This window comes from Taudactylus pleione, unplaced genomic scaffold (assembly GCF_031769625.1).
Source record: "Taudactylus pleione unplaced genomic scaffold, aTauple2 ptg001336l, whole genome shotgun sequence".
NCBI classification, from domain to species: domain Eukaryota; kingdom Metazoa; phylum Chordata; class Amphibia; order Anura; family Myobatrachidae; genus Taudactylus; species Taudactylus pleione.
The window spans coordinates 247,641-265,566 of record NW_028285736.1 but is presented as its reverse complement, the minus strand read 5'-3'; the positions used below and the strand labels follow the sequence as shown (position 1 = coordinate 265,566).

The 17,926-nt window shown below is 45.3% G+C and overlaps 1 protein-coding gene across 1 annotated transcript; it reads right to left on the bottom strand.

Annotated features, from left to right (window-relative positions):
- Nucleotides 1-1,989: 1,989 nt before the first annotated feature.
- On the bottom strand, nt 1,990-16,200 carry LOC148443078 (uncharacterized). The gene is made up of 6 exons (XM_088463266.1): nt 16,167-16,200; nt 15,950-16,047; nt 15,502-15,685; nt 9,322-9,912; nt 8,922-9,098; nt 1,990-2,333 (listed from the first exon to the last, which is right to left on the bottom strand). Exons 1-6 carry the CDS (start codon nt 16,198-16,200, stop codon nt 1,990-1,992), a joined length of 1,428 nt encoding a protein of 475 aa, XP_088319392.1.
- Between the last annotated feature and the right edge of the window lie 1,726 nt (nt 16,201-17,926).

Below are 17,926 nucleotides of genomic sequence, written 5' to 3'. Positions count from 1 at the left end.
GATCGCTACATCACACTGTACACCTACTAGCTTTTATTCCCTATCGGTGATTATATATGATCGCTACATCACACTGTACACCTACTAGCTTTTATTCCCTATCTGTGATTATATATGATCGCTACATCACACTGTACACCTACTAGCTTTTATTCCCTATCTGTGATTATAGATGATCACTACATCACACTGTACACACCTACTAGCTATTATTCCCTACAGGTGATTATATATGATCGCTACATCACACTGTACACCTACTAGCTTTTATTCCCTATCTGTGATTATATATGATCGCTACATCACACTGTACACCTACTAGCTATTATTCCCTATCTGTGATTATATATGATCGCTACATCACACTGTACACCTACTAGCTATTATTCCCTATCTGTGATTATAGATGATCACTACATCACACTGTACACCTACTAGCTTTTATTCCCTATCTGTGATTATATATGATCGCTACATCACACTGTACACCTACTAGCTTTTATTCCCTATCTGTGATTATATATGATCGCTACATCACACTGTACACCTACTAGCTTTTATTCCCTATCGGTGATTATATATGATCGCTACATCACACTGTACACCTACTAGCTTTTATTCCCTATCTGTGATTATATATGATCACTACATCACACTGTACACCTACTAGCTTTTATTCCCTATCTGTGATTATAGATGATCACTACATCACACTGTACACCTACTAGCTATTATTTCCTACCGGTGATTATATATGATCGCTACATCACACTGTACACCTACTAGCTATTATTCCCTATCTGTGATTATATATGATCGCTACATCACACTGTACACCTACTAGCTATTATTCCCTATCTGTGATTATAGATGATCACTACATCACACTGTACACCTACTAGCTATTATTCCCTATCTGTGATTATATATGATCACTACATTGTTAGTGTAATGTTAATCTTCTGTATTTGGCACCACCTAGTGGTGCTATGTAGAGTTTTATAAGATGCAGCTACTTGTGATGTGGGTGTGGCTTTTGTATTATGTGCTGTTTATGAACAACATGGCTACTTGGAATTAACATGCAGTGTCTGTCTTCATTTAATACATCTGAAACAAAGGCCCTCATTCAGAGCCACTCGCTAGCGGCAGTACGCTCGTTCCAAGCGATGTTCGCACATATGCGCATGCGTACGGATCGTTATACGCATGCGCGAACCAGTCAGTGTGGCCGAAATTCATGTGCTCGCAATATAGCGAATGCCTGCTATTTTGAGTGACAGAATGAGGCGTATGTGGGTGGTAACAGGGGAAGGTGCTTGAAAATGGGGAGTGGAGATCCGAACGCAGGCGTGCTTAAAGGTCAAAACGGGCGTTTTATGGGTGTGCATAATTAATACAGCAGCGTCATTGACCACGTCACTGGGTTATTTTATAGCCAGAACTGCTCGCAAGATTGTGGTAGCAAAAACCAACCACAAGAATAGCGAGCAGTTCATACGCTGGTCGATGTACTCGATTAATCTAATAAATAGCGGACATGACATATGGTGCGAGCGGCCAGGGGGCGGTTTTAACAAATAAACGAGCATATGTTTTGCTCGCTCGTTCAGACTTAGAGGTGTGAACAGACTGCAATTTGCGAACGGATCATTTGAATAGCCACCCCTTGTTTTTAAACGAATGACCGCAAATAGCGAACGGGTCTGAATCAGGCCCAAAGTCTCTAGGACCTTGCGATGTGAATAACCTCAGCCGAGCAGGATAGAGGAGAGCAAAACGTTGGGAAGCCTGCACAAGCTGAGAGCAGACCGGAGTCATTTCTCTGCGGGCTCTGGATACTTCCACAGAATAAACCTGAAAAATGGAAATACGTTTACCATGCCAGGAGAGCGAGCCTTGTTTCCTGGCAGTAGACCAAATTAGTTCCTTATGGCGGAAGTTTAGACACTTAAATAAAACTGCACGAGGTCTTGTATGATGAGAATGTCAAAGTTCCATGGACCTTAATTCCTCAGAGAGGCCAAGAAAATCAGATAATAGAAATTTGGTAATATCGGGGCCCTTGACAGACTCGCTTAGTCCCAACTGGTGGAGATTGTTGCGACTTGACTGATTTTCGAGGTCAACAACCTTGGAGAGTAGCTGTTGTTGTATGGTAGTTAGCGAAGACACTTGTTTCAGTTCAGTGATATCATGAAAATTAGCCCCAATACGGTTCTTATTCTTATTTTCAGAGACTTGATGTGATATACCAGACAACTGCGATTTTATATCCGCTATTGCGCCCATAATTTTGTCAGCCTGTGTTTGCAGTGACGGTTCAACAGTTTCTTGAATAATCATATACAGAAAAGACAGTAATTCCTAGCGCATACCTTACAGTATAGGTATATATCCAACTCGTTAGATTCATAAAATTAATGACTCAAAGTCTCAGTAATCTAATATGACATTTATCAGTGATAAAATCTACTAAGCGTATCACGCACTCAGCGTATCACGCACTCAGCGTATCACGTACTAAGCGTATCACGCACTCAGCGTATCACGTACTCAGCGTATCACGCACTCAGCGTATCACGCACTCAGCGTATCACGTACTAAGCGTATCACGCACTCAGTGTATCACGTACTCAGCGTATCACGTACTCAGCGTATCACGCACTCAGCGTATCACGTACTCAGCGTATCACGCACTCAGCGTATCACGCACTCAGCGTATCACGTACTCAGCGTATCACGCACTCAGCGTATCATGTACTCAGCGTATCACGTACTAAGCGTATCACGCACTCAGCGTATCACGCACTCAGCGTATCACGTACTCAGCGTATCACGCACTAAGCGTATCACCACCAGATATTCTGATATTTATACATAAGGATATTATCCCCTGAAATACATTATTACAAGTGGGGTTATTCCAGTATACACAGAAGTTATCCATACGTTTTTGGATTTTAGAGGTTTTACCAATGTGTCATTTTTTTATGTTAATGTGATATATGTTGTCATGTGGTAATTTCATATGTTTTGTATACCGGTATTAGGTGTTTGCACTTTAGATAGTTTTTAACGAATTGATACACGTATTTACATATTTTTAAAATATTTTTTAATAAAGTGTACACATTTTATATCTTTATGAACCTACCTAATCGTTATTATTTCCAAAGATTCCTTTTAGTAGATTTTATCACCAATAAATGTCATATTAGATTACTGAGACTCTGAGTATGACAATCGTATATTTGCTCACAAACACTGGAAATTAGCCAAAAATGGTTGTTCAGACAAACTGGTTAAAACACACAAATGTAATAAATGTGAACAATTTTTTTTGTCCTTTTTTCAGTGTTTAAAACCATATGATGGACTGTCATGTGCTCCCATACATTACCAGGTTTTCATTCTAACCAGCCAGGTGGACAGATATCTGACAGAAAATTGTATACTGTATGCTCAGCTTAAGAGCTGGAGCTAAAGCAGAGCTGAGCGGTGACCGATTGCAGCTGGAGCTAAAGCAGAGCTGAGCGGTGACCGATTGCAGCTGGAGCTAAAGCAGAGCTGAGCGGTGACCGATTGCAGCTGGAGCTAAAGCAGAGCTGAGCGGTGACCGATTGCAGCTGGAGCTAAAGCAGAGCTGAGCGGTGACCGATTGCAGCTGGAGCTAAAGCAGAGCTGAGCGGTGACCGATTGCAGCTGGAGCTAAAGCAGAGCTGAGCGGTGACCGATTGCAGCTGGAGCTAAAGCAGAGCTGAGCGGTGACCGATTGCAGCTGGAGCTAAAGCAGAGCTGAGCGGTGACCGATTGCAGCTGGAGATAAAGCAGAGCTGAGCGGTGACCGATTGCAGCTGGAGATAAAGCAGAGCTGAGCGGTGACCGATTGCAGCTGGGGATAAAGCAGAGCTGAGCGGTGACCGATTGCAGCTGGGGATAAAGCAGAGCTGAGCGGTGACCGATTGCAGCTGGGGATAAAGCAGAGCTGAGCGGTGACCGATTGCAGCTGGGGATAAAGCAGAGCTGAGCGGTGACCGATTGCAGCTGGGGATAAAGCAGAGCTGAGCGGTGACCGATTGCAGCTGGGGATAAAGCAGAGCTGAGCGGTGACCGATTGCAGCTGGGGATAAAGCAGAGCTGAGCGGTGACCGATTGCAGCTGGGGATAAAGCAGAGCTGAGCGGTGACCGATTGCAGCTGGGGATAAAGCAGAGCTGAGCGGTGACCGATTGCAGCTGGGGATAAAGCAGAGCTGAGCGGTGACCGATTGCAGCTGGGGATAAAGCAGAGCTGAGCGGTGACCGATTGCAGCTGGGGATAAAGCAGAGCTGAGCGGTGACCGATTGCAGCTGGGGATAAAGCAGAGCTGAGCGGTGACCGATTGCAGCTGGGGATAAAGCAGAGCTGAGCGGTGACCGATTGCAGCTGGGGATAACGCAGAGCTGAGCGGTGACCGATTGCAGCTGGGGATAACGCAGAGCTGAGCGGTGACCGATTGCAGCTGGGGATAACGCAGAGCTGAGCGGTGACCGATTGCAGCTGGGGATAACGCAGAGCTGAGCGGTGACCGATTGCAGCTGGGGATAACGCAGAGCTGAGCGGTGACCGATTGCAGCTGGGGATAAAGCAGAGCTGAGCGGTGACTGATTGCAGCTGGGGATAAAGCAGAGCTGAGCGGTGACTGATTGCAGCTGGAGCTAAAGCAGAGCTGAGTGGTGACTGATTGCAGCTGGAGCTAAAGCAGAGCTGAGTGGTGACCGATTGCAGCTGGAGATAAAGCAGACTGAGCAGTGACACAGGGCAGCTATAACTGCAGGATACAGCAATAACACAAGGGAGCACAGAGAACTAGCACACAGCTAGCACTGTGTATAACGTTGCACTGGCAACTAAAGGACTTCCACACAGCCATTAAGTACCCAAGGAAGGTGCATGATTGGTTGCTAGGACTCCCAGGATGATGCTGTGACTGGATAGGCAGAACAGGTCACATGCCCAAATCCAAGACGGCGGCACCCAGTAGCTGCTTGTCATGAGCCACAGCCTGCAGCCCAGCCACCGTCCCTCAAGACTAACCTGCACCCCCGCCGAAGGGACCCCGCCAGAGCACACGGACAGGTAAGGACCGCAACCTCCGGCGCTGCACAGCCCTGGTCGTGACAAGGATTCTATCAGGAGATACATTGTACAAAACATTATACTCTGGCTAATTTGTCTGTACTGTAAAAGGAATCAGATGATATTCTCTATGAAAGATCTGTGTTGGGATCACCAGTGAATGTGATATAAATAGACATAAGAGTACAGAGAATAAAACGCTGATCAATATTGAGGGATTTGGAATAAAGAATTTATTATCTCAATGAATAACAATATATAACAAGTGAGAAAGACACGTATATATACACATAAATACGACCAATGGTAGGGCCGTACGGCTCAGTATTTCCTTATTACACACGCTTCATTCTATATTCACATTTCTAATTCTCTTTCCTTTAATATCTCACTGACTGCATATAATCTATACATGTTACAGCTAACAATAAGTTATATATTATACATGTGTACCAATGACAGACAACCTCTTCTAGTTCTTCCTTGGTGTTAGCAGAACAAGGCAGTGACCCTCCTGATGAGTAGAGGAGACCATTGGGAGAGGCAGAGAGGAGGTTACAGAGAGTAGATTGGAGACATGAGGTGATTGGGGACTGTCAGTAGTGATACTGATATCACCCATGATGATGGTGGAGATGTCTGAGGATAGGAAGTGAGGGAGCCAGGCAGAAATATGTTGGGGTGGCCCAGGTGGGTGATAGACAGCAACACGCAGGGAGAAAGGGGTGACAGTCCTGACAGAATGTACAAATAATGTAAATGTGAGTGATGGTACCTGTGGGAGAACTGGGTATGTGATAGATTGGGACAGTAATATTCCAACCCCACCTCCTTTACTATTACCAGGCCTGGAGGTGTGTGTGACATGTAGTCACCGTGTGACAGTGCTGCAGGGGAGGGAGTGTCTGATTGTGTGACAGTGCTGCAGGGGAGAGTGTCTGATTGTGTGACAGTGCTGCAGGGGAGGGAGTGTCTGATTGTGTGACAGTGCTGCAGGGGAGGGAGTGTCTGATTGTGACAGTGCTGCAGGGGCGGGAGTGTCTGATTGTGTGACAGTGCTACAGGGGAAGGAGTGTCTGATTGTGTGAGCCATGTTTCTGTTATCGCCAGAAGGTTGAGGTTTTTGAGATAAAGGTTACAGACAGAGCAGCATTCCATAAGGCACATTATAGTGACTGGGAGCAGGGGCTGGCTGGCAACTTTTAGCCTGGGGGGCAAATGCATGCAGGTGGCCTGGCAGAGGAGTAGCGTGTAGCCAGGGTGCCCAAAAGAACGTGCATGCTACGGCGCCCCCCCCCCTGAAGTGTTCTAGGAGGAGGCGGGTCCATATGGGATTAATGTAAGGTAAAAATAAAGATTAGGGACAGCCCTGTCGTAGTGCCCATATGCAGTGCCACAGGAGAGGACACCCTTAAGCAGGCCTCGAGTAGTGCCCCCAGTAGTGATCCCCCCTATGCAGTGCCCCTTGTGCCCCCAGTAGTAAGCCCCTTATATAGTGCCCCCAGTAGTGGTAACCCTTATGCAGTGCCCCTTAAATAGTGGCCCCAGTTGTAGTCTTCCCCCTATGCAGTACCCCCACTATTGTATATAAAGCCCCCAGCTGTGGTCCCTCGATGCAGTGCCCCCAGTGGTAGTCCCCTCCCCCCTATGTAGTGCCCCTAGTAGTAGTCCCCTCCCCCCTATGCAATGCCCCTAGTAGTAGTCCCCCCCAGTAGTAGTACCCCCCTTGTAGTGCCCCCAGTAGTAGTCCCCCCTTGTAGTGCCCCCAGTAGTAGTAGTAGTCCCCCCTTGTAGTGCCCCCAGTAGTAGCAGTCCCTCCGTTGTAGTGCCCCTAGTAGTAGTCCCCCCCTTGTAGCACCCCCAGTAGTAGTAGTCCCCCCCTTTGTAGTGCCCCCAGTAGTGGTCTCCTCCTTATAGTGTCAGACCCCCCGCAGTAGACACACATATTAAAAAAAAAAAAACACTTACCTGACACCAGCTCCTGCTCCTGGTCCCACCGCCGAGATCAGCTCCTCCGTCCGCCGCTTTGCATTATGGGAGTGACGCGTCATGGGAGTGACGCGTCACTCCCATTACCCACTGCGCGAGCCGGAAGATGTCCGGCTCTGGCAGTGGGAGCAGCAGCCGATGAGAGTCTGTCTGACTCTCATCAGCTGCTAAAGCAAACACACAGCTGCCGGCTCCGGCGGCTGTGTGTTTGTGCTGTTTAGCGCTGACCGATCGGTCAGCGCTACACACGCGGTGCAGTCTGTGGACGCTGCGGCCCGGGGGGCACATGGCTCCCTGCCCCCCGGCCCAGCCCGCCACTGCCTGGGAGGGTGATGGGAGAAACATGATGTTTATGAGGTTTCTTGGATTATGGTCCGTTATGAGTGGGGCCTAGATTTGGAGATATGTCACCAGCAAATAGAAGCAGGAGAGAGATAATTATAGTTGTAGGAGGTCTATGAAAGATTTTTATGGCGACAGGTTAAGGATGTTTGTCAGTGTATATAGATAAGAAAATAGCTCATGTGTGTATATAATAGGGGAGTATAGTAATGAGGAGGCAATGTGTACAGAGGGGTGAGATATACAGGGAGAGTGACGGGTGTAATAGCCTTAGAGAAGATACCATGGAGTGATATAGGAAAAAGCTCATGTATGTATATAAGAGGGGAGTAGAGTAATGAAGAGGCAATGTGTACAGAGGGGTGAGATATAGGGAGAGTGACGGATGTAATAGCCTTAGAGAAGATACCATGGAGTGATATAGGAAAAAGCTCATGTGTGTATATAAGAGGGGAGTAGAGTAATGAGGAGGCAATGTGTACAGAGGGGTGACATACAGGGATAGTGACAGATGTAATAGCCTTAGAGAAGATACCATGGAGTGATATAGGAAAGCTCATGTGTGTATATAAGAGGGGAGTAGAGTAATGAGGAGGCAATGTGTACAGAAGGGTGAGATACAGGGAGAGTGACGGATGTAATAGCCTTAGAGAAGATACCATGGAATGATATAGGAAAAAGCTCATGTGTGTGTATATAAGAGGGGAGTAGAGTAATGAGGCGGCAATGTGTACAGAGGGGTGACATACAGGGAGAGTGACAGATGTAATAGCCTTAGAGAAGATACCATGGAATGATATAGGAAAAAGCTCGTGTGTGTATATAAGAGGGGAGTAGAGTAATGAGGTGGCAATGTGTACAGAGGGGTGACATACAGGGAGAGTGATGGATGTAATAGCCTTAGAGAAGATACCATGGAGTGATATTAGAACAATCAATATTTAAAACATGTTGATTTTGGATTAAAAGGGTGAAAATTGTAGGACAGTACATAAACAAATGTCAAGTTTGAATATGAAGTTACCTGGTCACAGATGGTGATCAATGTTTGTTACACTGTTTTTTTTTTACTTGTTTAGAAAACCCACTTAGTTATTCTACACTTTGCGTATTACCACAGTTAGTTGCCCCCTCAGCTAGCTGCCCCCTAAGACTGAATGGTAAGATATAGTATGGCTGATAAGACACAGGCCTACATCTGAGCCAATTGGTCAGTGGAATGAAATGCAGAGTGATGAGAGGACATACATAGTACTGTGTGTGTGAGTATATAACAGGCAGTGTGCTACTATAATCTCTGCCTCACTGATCCCCATCACACACAGGTAATGACAATTACAGCAACTCATTACATCACATATGTATAACATCAGATGGAAGATGTGATGTACTCCACGATGGACTGACATTGGGAATATATCACCACATGGATCTCTTGGCTAGAGTTTAAGGAAACTAAGGACTACTTGCTTTCGGTTAGCAACACAAAAACATCTTTCCCTCCCTGCTCTTTGCAATGTCTGTTCCCTTCTGTTGTACATGATTGTGAAATATATACTTCTCTTTTATTACAGGTTGATTGTTGGGTGGAAAATGTACCAATGTTTAGTCTACTGATGACGCTGTTTATTGTCCATTCTACTATTGCTGATATTCAAAACACAAAAGATTAGCCCAAAAAAATCTAAGCATTTGAATAATTTAAAGTATTATGTTTTATGTCTTTCAGCTCTTTTTTTTTTATGTATTATTTGATGTGTAATAAGATTTGATTTCTGTGAAAAACATTTCCCACACTCCGAGCATGGAAATGGCTTCTCCCCTGTGTGACGTCTCTGATGTGTAACAAGAGATGATTTCTTTCTTAAACATTTCCCACACTCAGAGCATGGAAAAGGTTTATCCCCTGTGTGAGTTCTCTGATGTGTAACAAGCAGCGATTTCTGGGTAAACCATTTCCCACACTCAGAGCATGGAAATGGTTTCTCCCCTGTGTGATGTCTCTGATGTCTAATAAGAACTGCTTTCTCTGTGAAACATTTCCCACACTCAGAACATGGAAATGGTTTCTCCCCTGTGTGATATCTCTGATGTATAACAAGATGTGATTTCTTTGAGAAACATTTCCCACACTCAGAGCATGGAAATGGTTTCTCCCCTGTGTGATATCTCTGATGTGTAACAAGACTGGTTTTCCTTGTGAAAAAATTCCCACATTCAGAACAGAAAAAGTTTTTATCACCTCTGTGAGCTGTACTGTGTGTAGCAATATTGGAGGTATCAGGGGAACATTTCCCATGATTAGAGGGACCAGATGATATATCTGCACTGTGACATTCTGGATGCAAATATTGAGTAATGGGGACGTCTCTTGAAGAACCCTCTCTGATGTTGTCTTCTTTTTTAAAATGTAAACACAAAATGAGATCTCCTTCTGAGGTATTCTTGATTGTGCGTCCATCTGTAGGAAATAAAATAAAGTGTATGGATAGAATTGCTTTTACTAAGTTCTCAATGTTTAGTGGTTTTGTTTCTTTTTCCAGATTGTAAGTAAGATACATTTACAAAATAACAAAGATGACTCTTGTCTTAAAATATAAAGAGAATCACATAACCTAGCAATGACAGCCCTCGTCAGTTGGCATTGGATATTTCATGGTTTGTACAATTGTGTAGCATATACTGTGGGTGAAAGGTATAGACAGCACATAAGGGGGTGTATAGTAGTACTGTGCAGCATATACTGTGGGTGAGGGGTATAATGGGATGTATAGTAGTAATGTGCAGCATATACTGTGGGTAAGGGGTATAGACAGCACATAAGGGGGTGTACAGTAGTAATGTATAGCATATACTGTGGGTGAGGGGTATAGACAGCACCTAAGGGATGGTATAGTGGCAATGTGCAGCACATAATGTGGGTGAGGGGTATAGGCAGCACATAAGGGGGTGTATAGTAGTAATATGCAGAATATACTTTGGGTGGGGGGTATAGGCAGCACATAAGGGGGAGAATAGTAGTAATGTGCAGCATATACTGTGGGTGAGAAGTATAGGCAGCACATTGGGGGGTGTATAGTAGTACTGTGCAGCATATACTGTAGGTGAGGGGTATAGACAGCACATAAGGGGGTGTATAGTATTAATGTGCAGCATAAACTGTAGGTGAGGGATATAGGCAGCACATAAGGGGGTGTATAGTAGTACTGTGCAGCATATACTGTGGGTGAGTGATATAGGCAGCACATAAGGGGGTGTATAGTAGTACTTTGCAGCATATACTGTGGGTGAGGGGTATAATGGGGTGTATAGTAGTAATGTGCAGCATATACTGTGGGTAAGGGGTAAAGACAGCACATAAGGGGGTGTACAGTAGTAATGTATAGCATATACTGTGGGTGAGGGGTATAGACAGCACATAAGGGGTGTATAGTGGTAATGTGCAGCATATACTGTGGGTGAGGAGTATAGACAGCACATAAGGGGTGTATAGTAGTAATGTGCAGCATATACTGTGGGTGAGGGGTATAGGCAGAACATAAGGGGGTGTATAGTAGTAATGTGCAGCATATACTGTGGGTGAGGGGTACAGACAGCACAAAAGGGGGTGTATAGTAGTAATGTGCTGCATATACTGTGGGTGAGGGGTACAGACAGCACATAAGGGGTGTATAGTAGTAATGTGCAGCATATACTGTAGGTGAGGGGTATAGGCAGCACATAAGGGGGCGTATAGTAGTACTGTGCAGTATATACTGTAGGTGAGGGGTATAGACAGCACATAAGGGGTGTATAGTAGTAATGTGCAGCATATACTGTGGGTGAGGGGTGTAGGCAGCACATAAGGGGTGTATAGTAGTAATGTGCAGCATATACTGTGGGTGAGGGGTATAGACAGCACATAAGGGGTGTATAGTAGTAAGGTTCAGCATACATTGTGGGTGAGGGGTATAGACAGCACATAAGGGGGTGTATAGTAGTTATGTGCAGCATATAATGTAGGTGAGGAGTATAGACAGCACATAAGGGGGTGTATAGTAGTAATGTGCAGCATATACCGTGGGTGAGGGGTATAGACAGCACGTAAGGGGTGTATAGCAGTAATGTGCAGCATACACTGTGGGTGAGGGGTATAGACAGCACATAAGGGGGTGTATAGTAGTAATGTGCAGCATGTACTGTGGGTGAGGGGTATAGACAGCACGTAAGGGGTGTATAGTAGTAATGTATAGCATACATTGTGGGTGAGGGGTATAGACAGCACATAAGGGGTGTATAGCAGTAATGTGCAGCATATACTGTGGGTGAGGGGTATAGACAGCACATAAGGGGTGTATAGTAGTAATGTATAGCATACATTGTGGGTGAGGGGTATAGACAGCACATAAGGGGTGTATAGCAGTAATGTGCAGCATATACTGTGGGTGAGGGGTATAGACAGCACATAAGGGGTGTATAGTAGTAATGTTCAGCATACATTGTGGGTGAGGGGTATAGACAGCACATAAGGGGGTGTATAGTAGTAATGTGCAGCATATACAGTGGGTGAGGGGTATAGACAGCACATATGGGGGTGTATAGTAGTAATGTGCAGCATATACTGTGGGTGAGGGGTATAGACAGCACATAATGGGGTGTATCGTAGTAATGTGCAGCATATACTGTGGGTGAGGGGTATAGACAGCACGTAAGGGGTGTATAGCAGTAATGTGCAGCATACACTGTGGGTGAGGGGTATAGACAGCACATAAGGGGGTGAGGGGTATAGGCAGCACATAAGGGGGTGTATAGTAGTAATGTGCAGCATATACTGTGGGTGAGGGGTATAGACAGCACGTAAGGGGTGTATAGCAGTAATGTGCAGCATACACTGTGGGTGAGGGGTATAGACAGCACATAAGGGGGTGAGGGGTATAGGCAGCACATAAGGGGGTGTATAGTAGTAATGTGCAGAATATACTGTGGGTGAGGGGTATAGACAGCACGTAAGGGGTGTATAGCAGTAATGTGCAGCATACACTGTGGGTGAGGGGTATAGACAGCACATAAGGGGGTGTATAGTAGTAATGTGCAGCATATACTGTGGGTGAGGGGTATAGACAGCACGTAAGGGGTGTATAGTAGTAATGTGCAGCATGTACTGTGGGTGAGGGGTATAGACAGCACGTAAGGGGTGTATAGTAGTAATGTATAGCATACATTGTGGGTGAGGGGTATAGACAGCACATAAGGGGTGTATAGTAGTAATGTGCAGCATATACTGTGGGTGAGGGGTATAGACAGCACATAAGGGGTGTATAGTAGTAATGTTCAGCATACATTGTGGGTGAGGGGTATAGACAGCACATAAGGGGGTGTATAGTAGTACTGTGCAGCATATACTGTGGGTGAGGGATATAGGCAGCACATAAGGGGTTGTACAGTAGTAATGTGCAGCATATACTGTGGGTGAGGGGTACAGACAGCACATAACGGGGTGTATAGTAGTAATGTGCAGCATATACTGTGGGTGAGGGGTATAATGGGGTGTATAGTAGTAATGTGCAGCATATACTGTGGGTAAGGGGTAAAGACAGCACATAAGGGGGTGTACAGTAGTAATGTATAGCATATACTGTGGGTGAGGGGTATAGACAGCACATAAGGGGTGTATAGTGGTAATGTGCAGCATATACTGTGGGTGAGGGGTATAGACAGCACATAAGGGGTGTATAGTAGTAATGTGCAGCATATACTGTGGGTGAGGGGTATAGGCAGCACATAAGGGGGTGTATAGTAGTAATGTGCAGCATATACTGTGGGTGAGGGGTACAGACAGCACATAAGGGGGTGTATAGTAGTAATGCGCAGCATATACTGTGGGTGAGGGGTACAGACAGCACATAAGGGGTGTATAGTAGTAATGTGCACCATATACTGTAGGTGAGGGGTATAGGCAGCTCATAAGGGGGCGTATAGTAGTACTGTGCAGTATATACTGTAGGTGAGGGGTATAGACAGCACATAAGGGGGTGTATAGTAGTAATGTGCAGCATATACTGTGGGTGAGGGGTGTAGGCAGCACATAAGGGGTGTATAGTAGTAATGTGCAGCATATACTGTGGGTGAGGGGTATAGACAGCACATAAGGGGTGTATAGTAGTAATGTTCAGCATACATTGTGGGTGAGGGGTATAGACAGCACATAAGGGGGTGTATAGTAGTAATGTGCAGTATATACTGTGGGTGAGGGGTATAGACAGCACGTAAAGGGTGTATAGCAGTAATGTGCAGCATACACTGTTGGTGAGGGGTATAGACAGCACATAAGGGGGTGTATAGTAGTAATGTGCAGCATGTACTGTGGGTAAGGGGTGTATAGTAGTAATGTATAGCATACATTGTGGGTGAGGGGTATAGACAGCACATAAGGGGTGTATAGTAGTAATGTGCAGCATATACTGTGGGTGAGGGGTATAGACAGCACATAAGGGGTGTATAGTAGTAATGTGCAGCATATACAGTGGGTGAGGGGTATAGACAGCACATAAGGGGGTGTATAGTAGTAATGTGCAGCATATACTGTGGGTGAGGGGTATAGACAGCACATAATGGGGTGTATCGTAGTAATGTGCAGCATACACTGTAGGTGAACGGTATAGACAGCCCATAAGGGGGTGAGGGGTATAGGCAGCACATAAGGGGTGTATAGTAGTAATGTGCAGCATATACTGTGGGTGAGGGGTATAGACAGCACGTAAGGGGTGTATAGCAGTAATGTGCAGCATACACTGTGGGTGAGGGGTATAGGCAGCACATAAGGGGGTGTATAGTAGTAATGTGCAGCATGTACTGTGGGTGAGGGGTATAGACAGCATGTAAGGGGTGTATAGTAGTAATGTATAGCATACATTGTGGGTGAGGAGTATAGACAGCACATAAGGGGTGTATAGTAGTAATGTGCAGCATATACTGTGGGTGAGGGGTATAGACAGCACATAATGGGGTGTATCGTAGTAATGTGCAGCATACACTGTAGGTGAACGGTATAGACAGCCCATAAGGGGGTGAGGGGTATAGGGAGCACATAAGGGGATGTATAGTAGTAATGTGCAGCATATAATGTAGGTGAGGAGTATAGACAGCACATAAGGGGTGTATAGTAGTAATGTGCAGCATATACTGTGGGTGCGGGGTATAGACAGCACATAAGGGGGTGTATAGTAGTAATGTGCAGCATATTCTGTGGGTGATGGGTATTGACAGCACGTAAGGGGTGTATAGCAGTAATGTGCAGCATACACTGTGGGTGAGGGGTATAGACAGCACATAAGGGGGTGTATAGTAGTAATGTGCAGCATGTACTGTGGGTGAGGGGTATAGACAGCACATAAGGGGGTGTATAGTAGTAATGTGTGGCGAGGAGACTGGTCAGATCTCTGGGCTGGTAACAAACAGTGACATGATGTGAGGAGGAGAACAGTAGTATAATAGGGGCTGATGGCTCCTGATGTATGAGATACACCAGAGAGTGCAGGAAGGAGACTGGTCAGATCTCTGGGCTGGTAACACAAAGTGACAGGATGTGAGGGAGAGAGCAGGAGTATAATGTATGAGATACACCAGAGAGTGTGGGGGGAGGGGGGGAACTGGTCAGATCTCTGGGCTGGTAACACGACATGATGTGAGGGAGAGAGCAGGAGTATATTAGAGGCTGATGGCTCCTAATGTATGAGAAATACCAGAGAGTGTAGGGTGGACACTGGTCAGATCTCCGGGCTGGTAACACACAGTGACATGGTGGGAGGAGGAGAGCAGGAGTATAATAGGGGCTGATGGCTCCTGATGTATGAGATACACCAGAGAGTGTGGTGAGGAGACTGGTCAGACCTCTGGGCTGGTAACACGAGATGATGTGAGGGGGAGAGCAGGAGTATAATAGGGGCTGATGACTTCTGACTCCGCAACTGGGCAGTTACATTTTCTTTATTAGTCTGTACTGACAGAGCAGGGTGTAGGATAAGACATTATTGTAGTGATTGAGAAACTGTAATAAGTGTTTTTTCCTCACCTGTGCTAATATCTGTAGGGATTTCCTCATGCTTATACTGCAGATTACTCATCACATACGTCTCTTCTTCTCCCTCTACATCATCTGCCTTCATATCAGTCACATACGTCTCTTCTTCTCCCTCTATATCTTCTGCCTTCATATCAGTCACATATGTCTCTTCTTCTCCCTCTATATCTTCTGCCTTCATATCAGTCACATACGTCTCTTCTTCTGCCTTCATATAAGTCACATACGTCTCTTCTTCTCCCTTTATATCTTCTGCCTTTATATTAGCCAGACTTTCACCCTAAGTAACCCACAAAACTAGAAAATAACATTTAAAAAATGTCAGAAATTAATTCACATTAAGTAAAAGAGTTATGGTTAATAATACACACACAGTTTCTATAAGGATCACATAGTGACAGTCACTTTGGTATATTGGTGAGACTATAAATCCATCTACCTGATGATCCTGTGGGATCCTGTGATTCTCCTCTGTACAATACTGTAAATACAGAGGACGGGGACATCTCTCTGGGGTATGTCTGAAATTGGGTCCATCTGTAGGTGACACACAGTGACTTAGTACATTGTATATATGTGATTATCAGATGATGTGTGTATATAGGGGGCACCCATACCTGCTCGACCGTGTACAATAAATGACAGTCTCGTCTTACCCAGTGATGTGAGGGGCCGATGTTTCTCCATCATCACATCCGTGTTCAGACCCCTGTGTTCCTCTATATACTTCCCCTCCTGCATGGAGACATAGACAGTGACATCCAGACACCTTATAGGAACCTGACACACACAATGATACAGTCATCGCCCAGACACATCCCCTGGTGTTACTGTATAATGTCCCATTTCCAGCACCACCCAGACACATCCCCTGGTGTTAGTGTATAATGTCCCATTTCCAGCAGTCACCTCTCCAGTCATCACCCAGACACATCCCCTGGTGTTACTGTATAATGTCCCATTCCCAGCAGTCACCTCTCCAGCCATCACCCAGACACATCCCCTGGTGTTACTGTATAATGTCACATTCCCAGCAGTCACCTCTCCAGTCACCACCCAGGCACATCCCCTGGTGTTACTGTATAATGTCCTATTCCCAGCAGTCACCTCTCCAGTCATCACCCAGACACATCCTCTGGTGTTACTGTATAATGTCCCATTCCCAGCAGTCACCTCTCCAGTCATCACCTAGACACATCCCCCGGTGTTACTGTATAATGTCCCATTCCCAGCAGTCACCTCTCCAGTCATCACCCAGACACATCCCCTGGTGTTACTGTATAATGTCCCATTCCCAGCAGTCACCTCTCCAGTCATCACCCAGACACATCCCCTGATGTTACTGTATAATGTCCCATTCCCAGCAGTCACCTCTCCAGTCATCACCCAGACCCATCCCCTGGTGTTACTGTATAATGTCCCATTCCCAGCAGTCACCTCGCCAGTCATCACCCAGACACATCCCCTGGTGTTACTGTATAATTTCTCATTCCCAGCAGTCACCTCTCCAGTCATCATCCAGACCCATCCCCTGGTGTTACTGTATAATGTCCCATTCCCAGCAGTCACCTCTCCAGTCAGCAGCTGAATGATCCTTTTGGTGAGTTCCAGGATCTTCTGGTCATTGTCTCTCTCATGTATCAGTGAGTGAGGTGGAGGCACCGTGATGGGGCTCTGGGTCCTGCTCAGTTCTCCTGACACACAGGGATGCCTGCTGGGTGTCTGACACTCACTGGATGTCTTCTTCACTACTGTGTAATCCTTTTGAGATATCAATAAAAGGGTAACATTATACTCATGGAGCTGTTTACTTAGGTGTCATCAGTGCACAATATGCAAGATGGGTCAGTCTTACAAATAAAACCCCTATCCTATCTGTAACCATTTACCATATATAGGAAAGTGGACAGAATATACCACATCTCCTGCCATCTTGTGATAGAAAAGAAACTAAACATGATACCCGTGAGCAATGTGATATATCCCAGCTACTGTGAGTATTGATGCACTGATAATATGTAGGTCTATATATTATTACTATAGATATGTGATGTCACTGTGATACTCACAGATCCCTTCAACTCCCCAGTCATATATCTGTCTTATAACCATAGATATAAATGATGTCACTGTGACAGTAACAGATCAGTTTACCTCCCGTCATGTCCATGTATTACTATATATATATGTAATGTCACTGTAATACTCCCAGATCCTCACCTCCCCAGTTATGTCCCTGTATTACTATAGATATAAGTGGTGTTACTGTAATACTCCCAGACCCTCACCTCCCCAGTCATGTCCCTGTATTATTACTATAGATATAAGTGATGTCACTGTAATACTCCCAGATCCCCTCACCTACCCAGTCATGTCCCTGTATTACTGTAGATATAAGTAATGTCACTGTGATACT

What these genes read in the sequence shown, in the direction of transcription:
- LOC148443078 (XM_088463266.1), bottom strand. Translation starts at nt 16,200, where the DNA reads ATGATGGAGAAACATCGGCCCCTCACATCACTGG. An exon ending in ATGCTCTGAGTGTGGGAAAT is followed by an intron (nt 9,099 to 9,321) that starts GTTTAAGAAAGA and finishes TTTGAATATCAG; the next exon opens with CAATAGTAGAATGGACAATA. An exon ending in TTTTGTGTTGCTAACCGAAA is followed by an intron (nt 2,334 to 8,921) that starts GCAAGTAGTCCT and finishes TGATTATTCAAG; the next exon opens with AAACTGTTGAACCGTCACTG.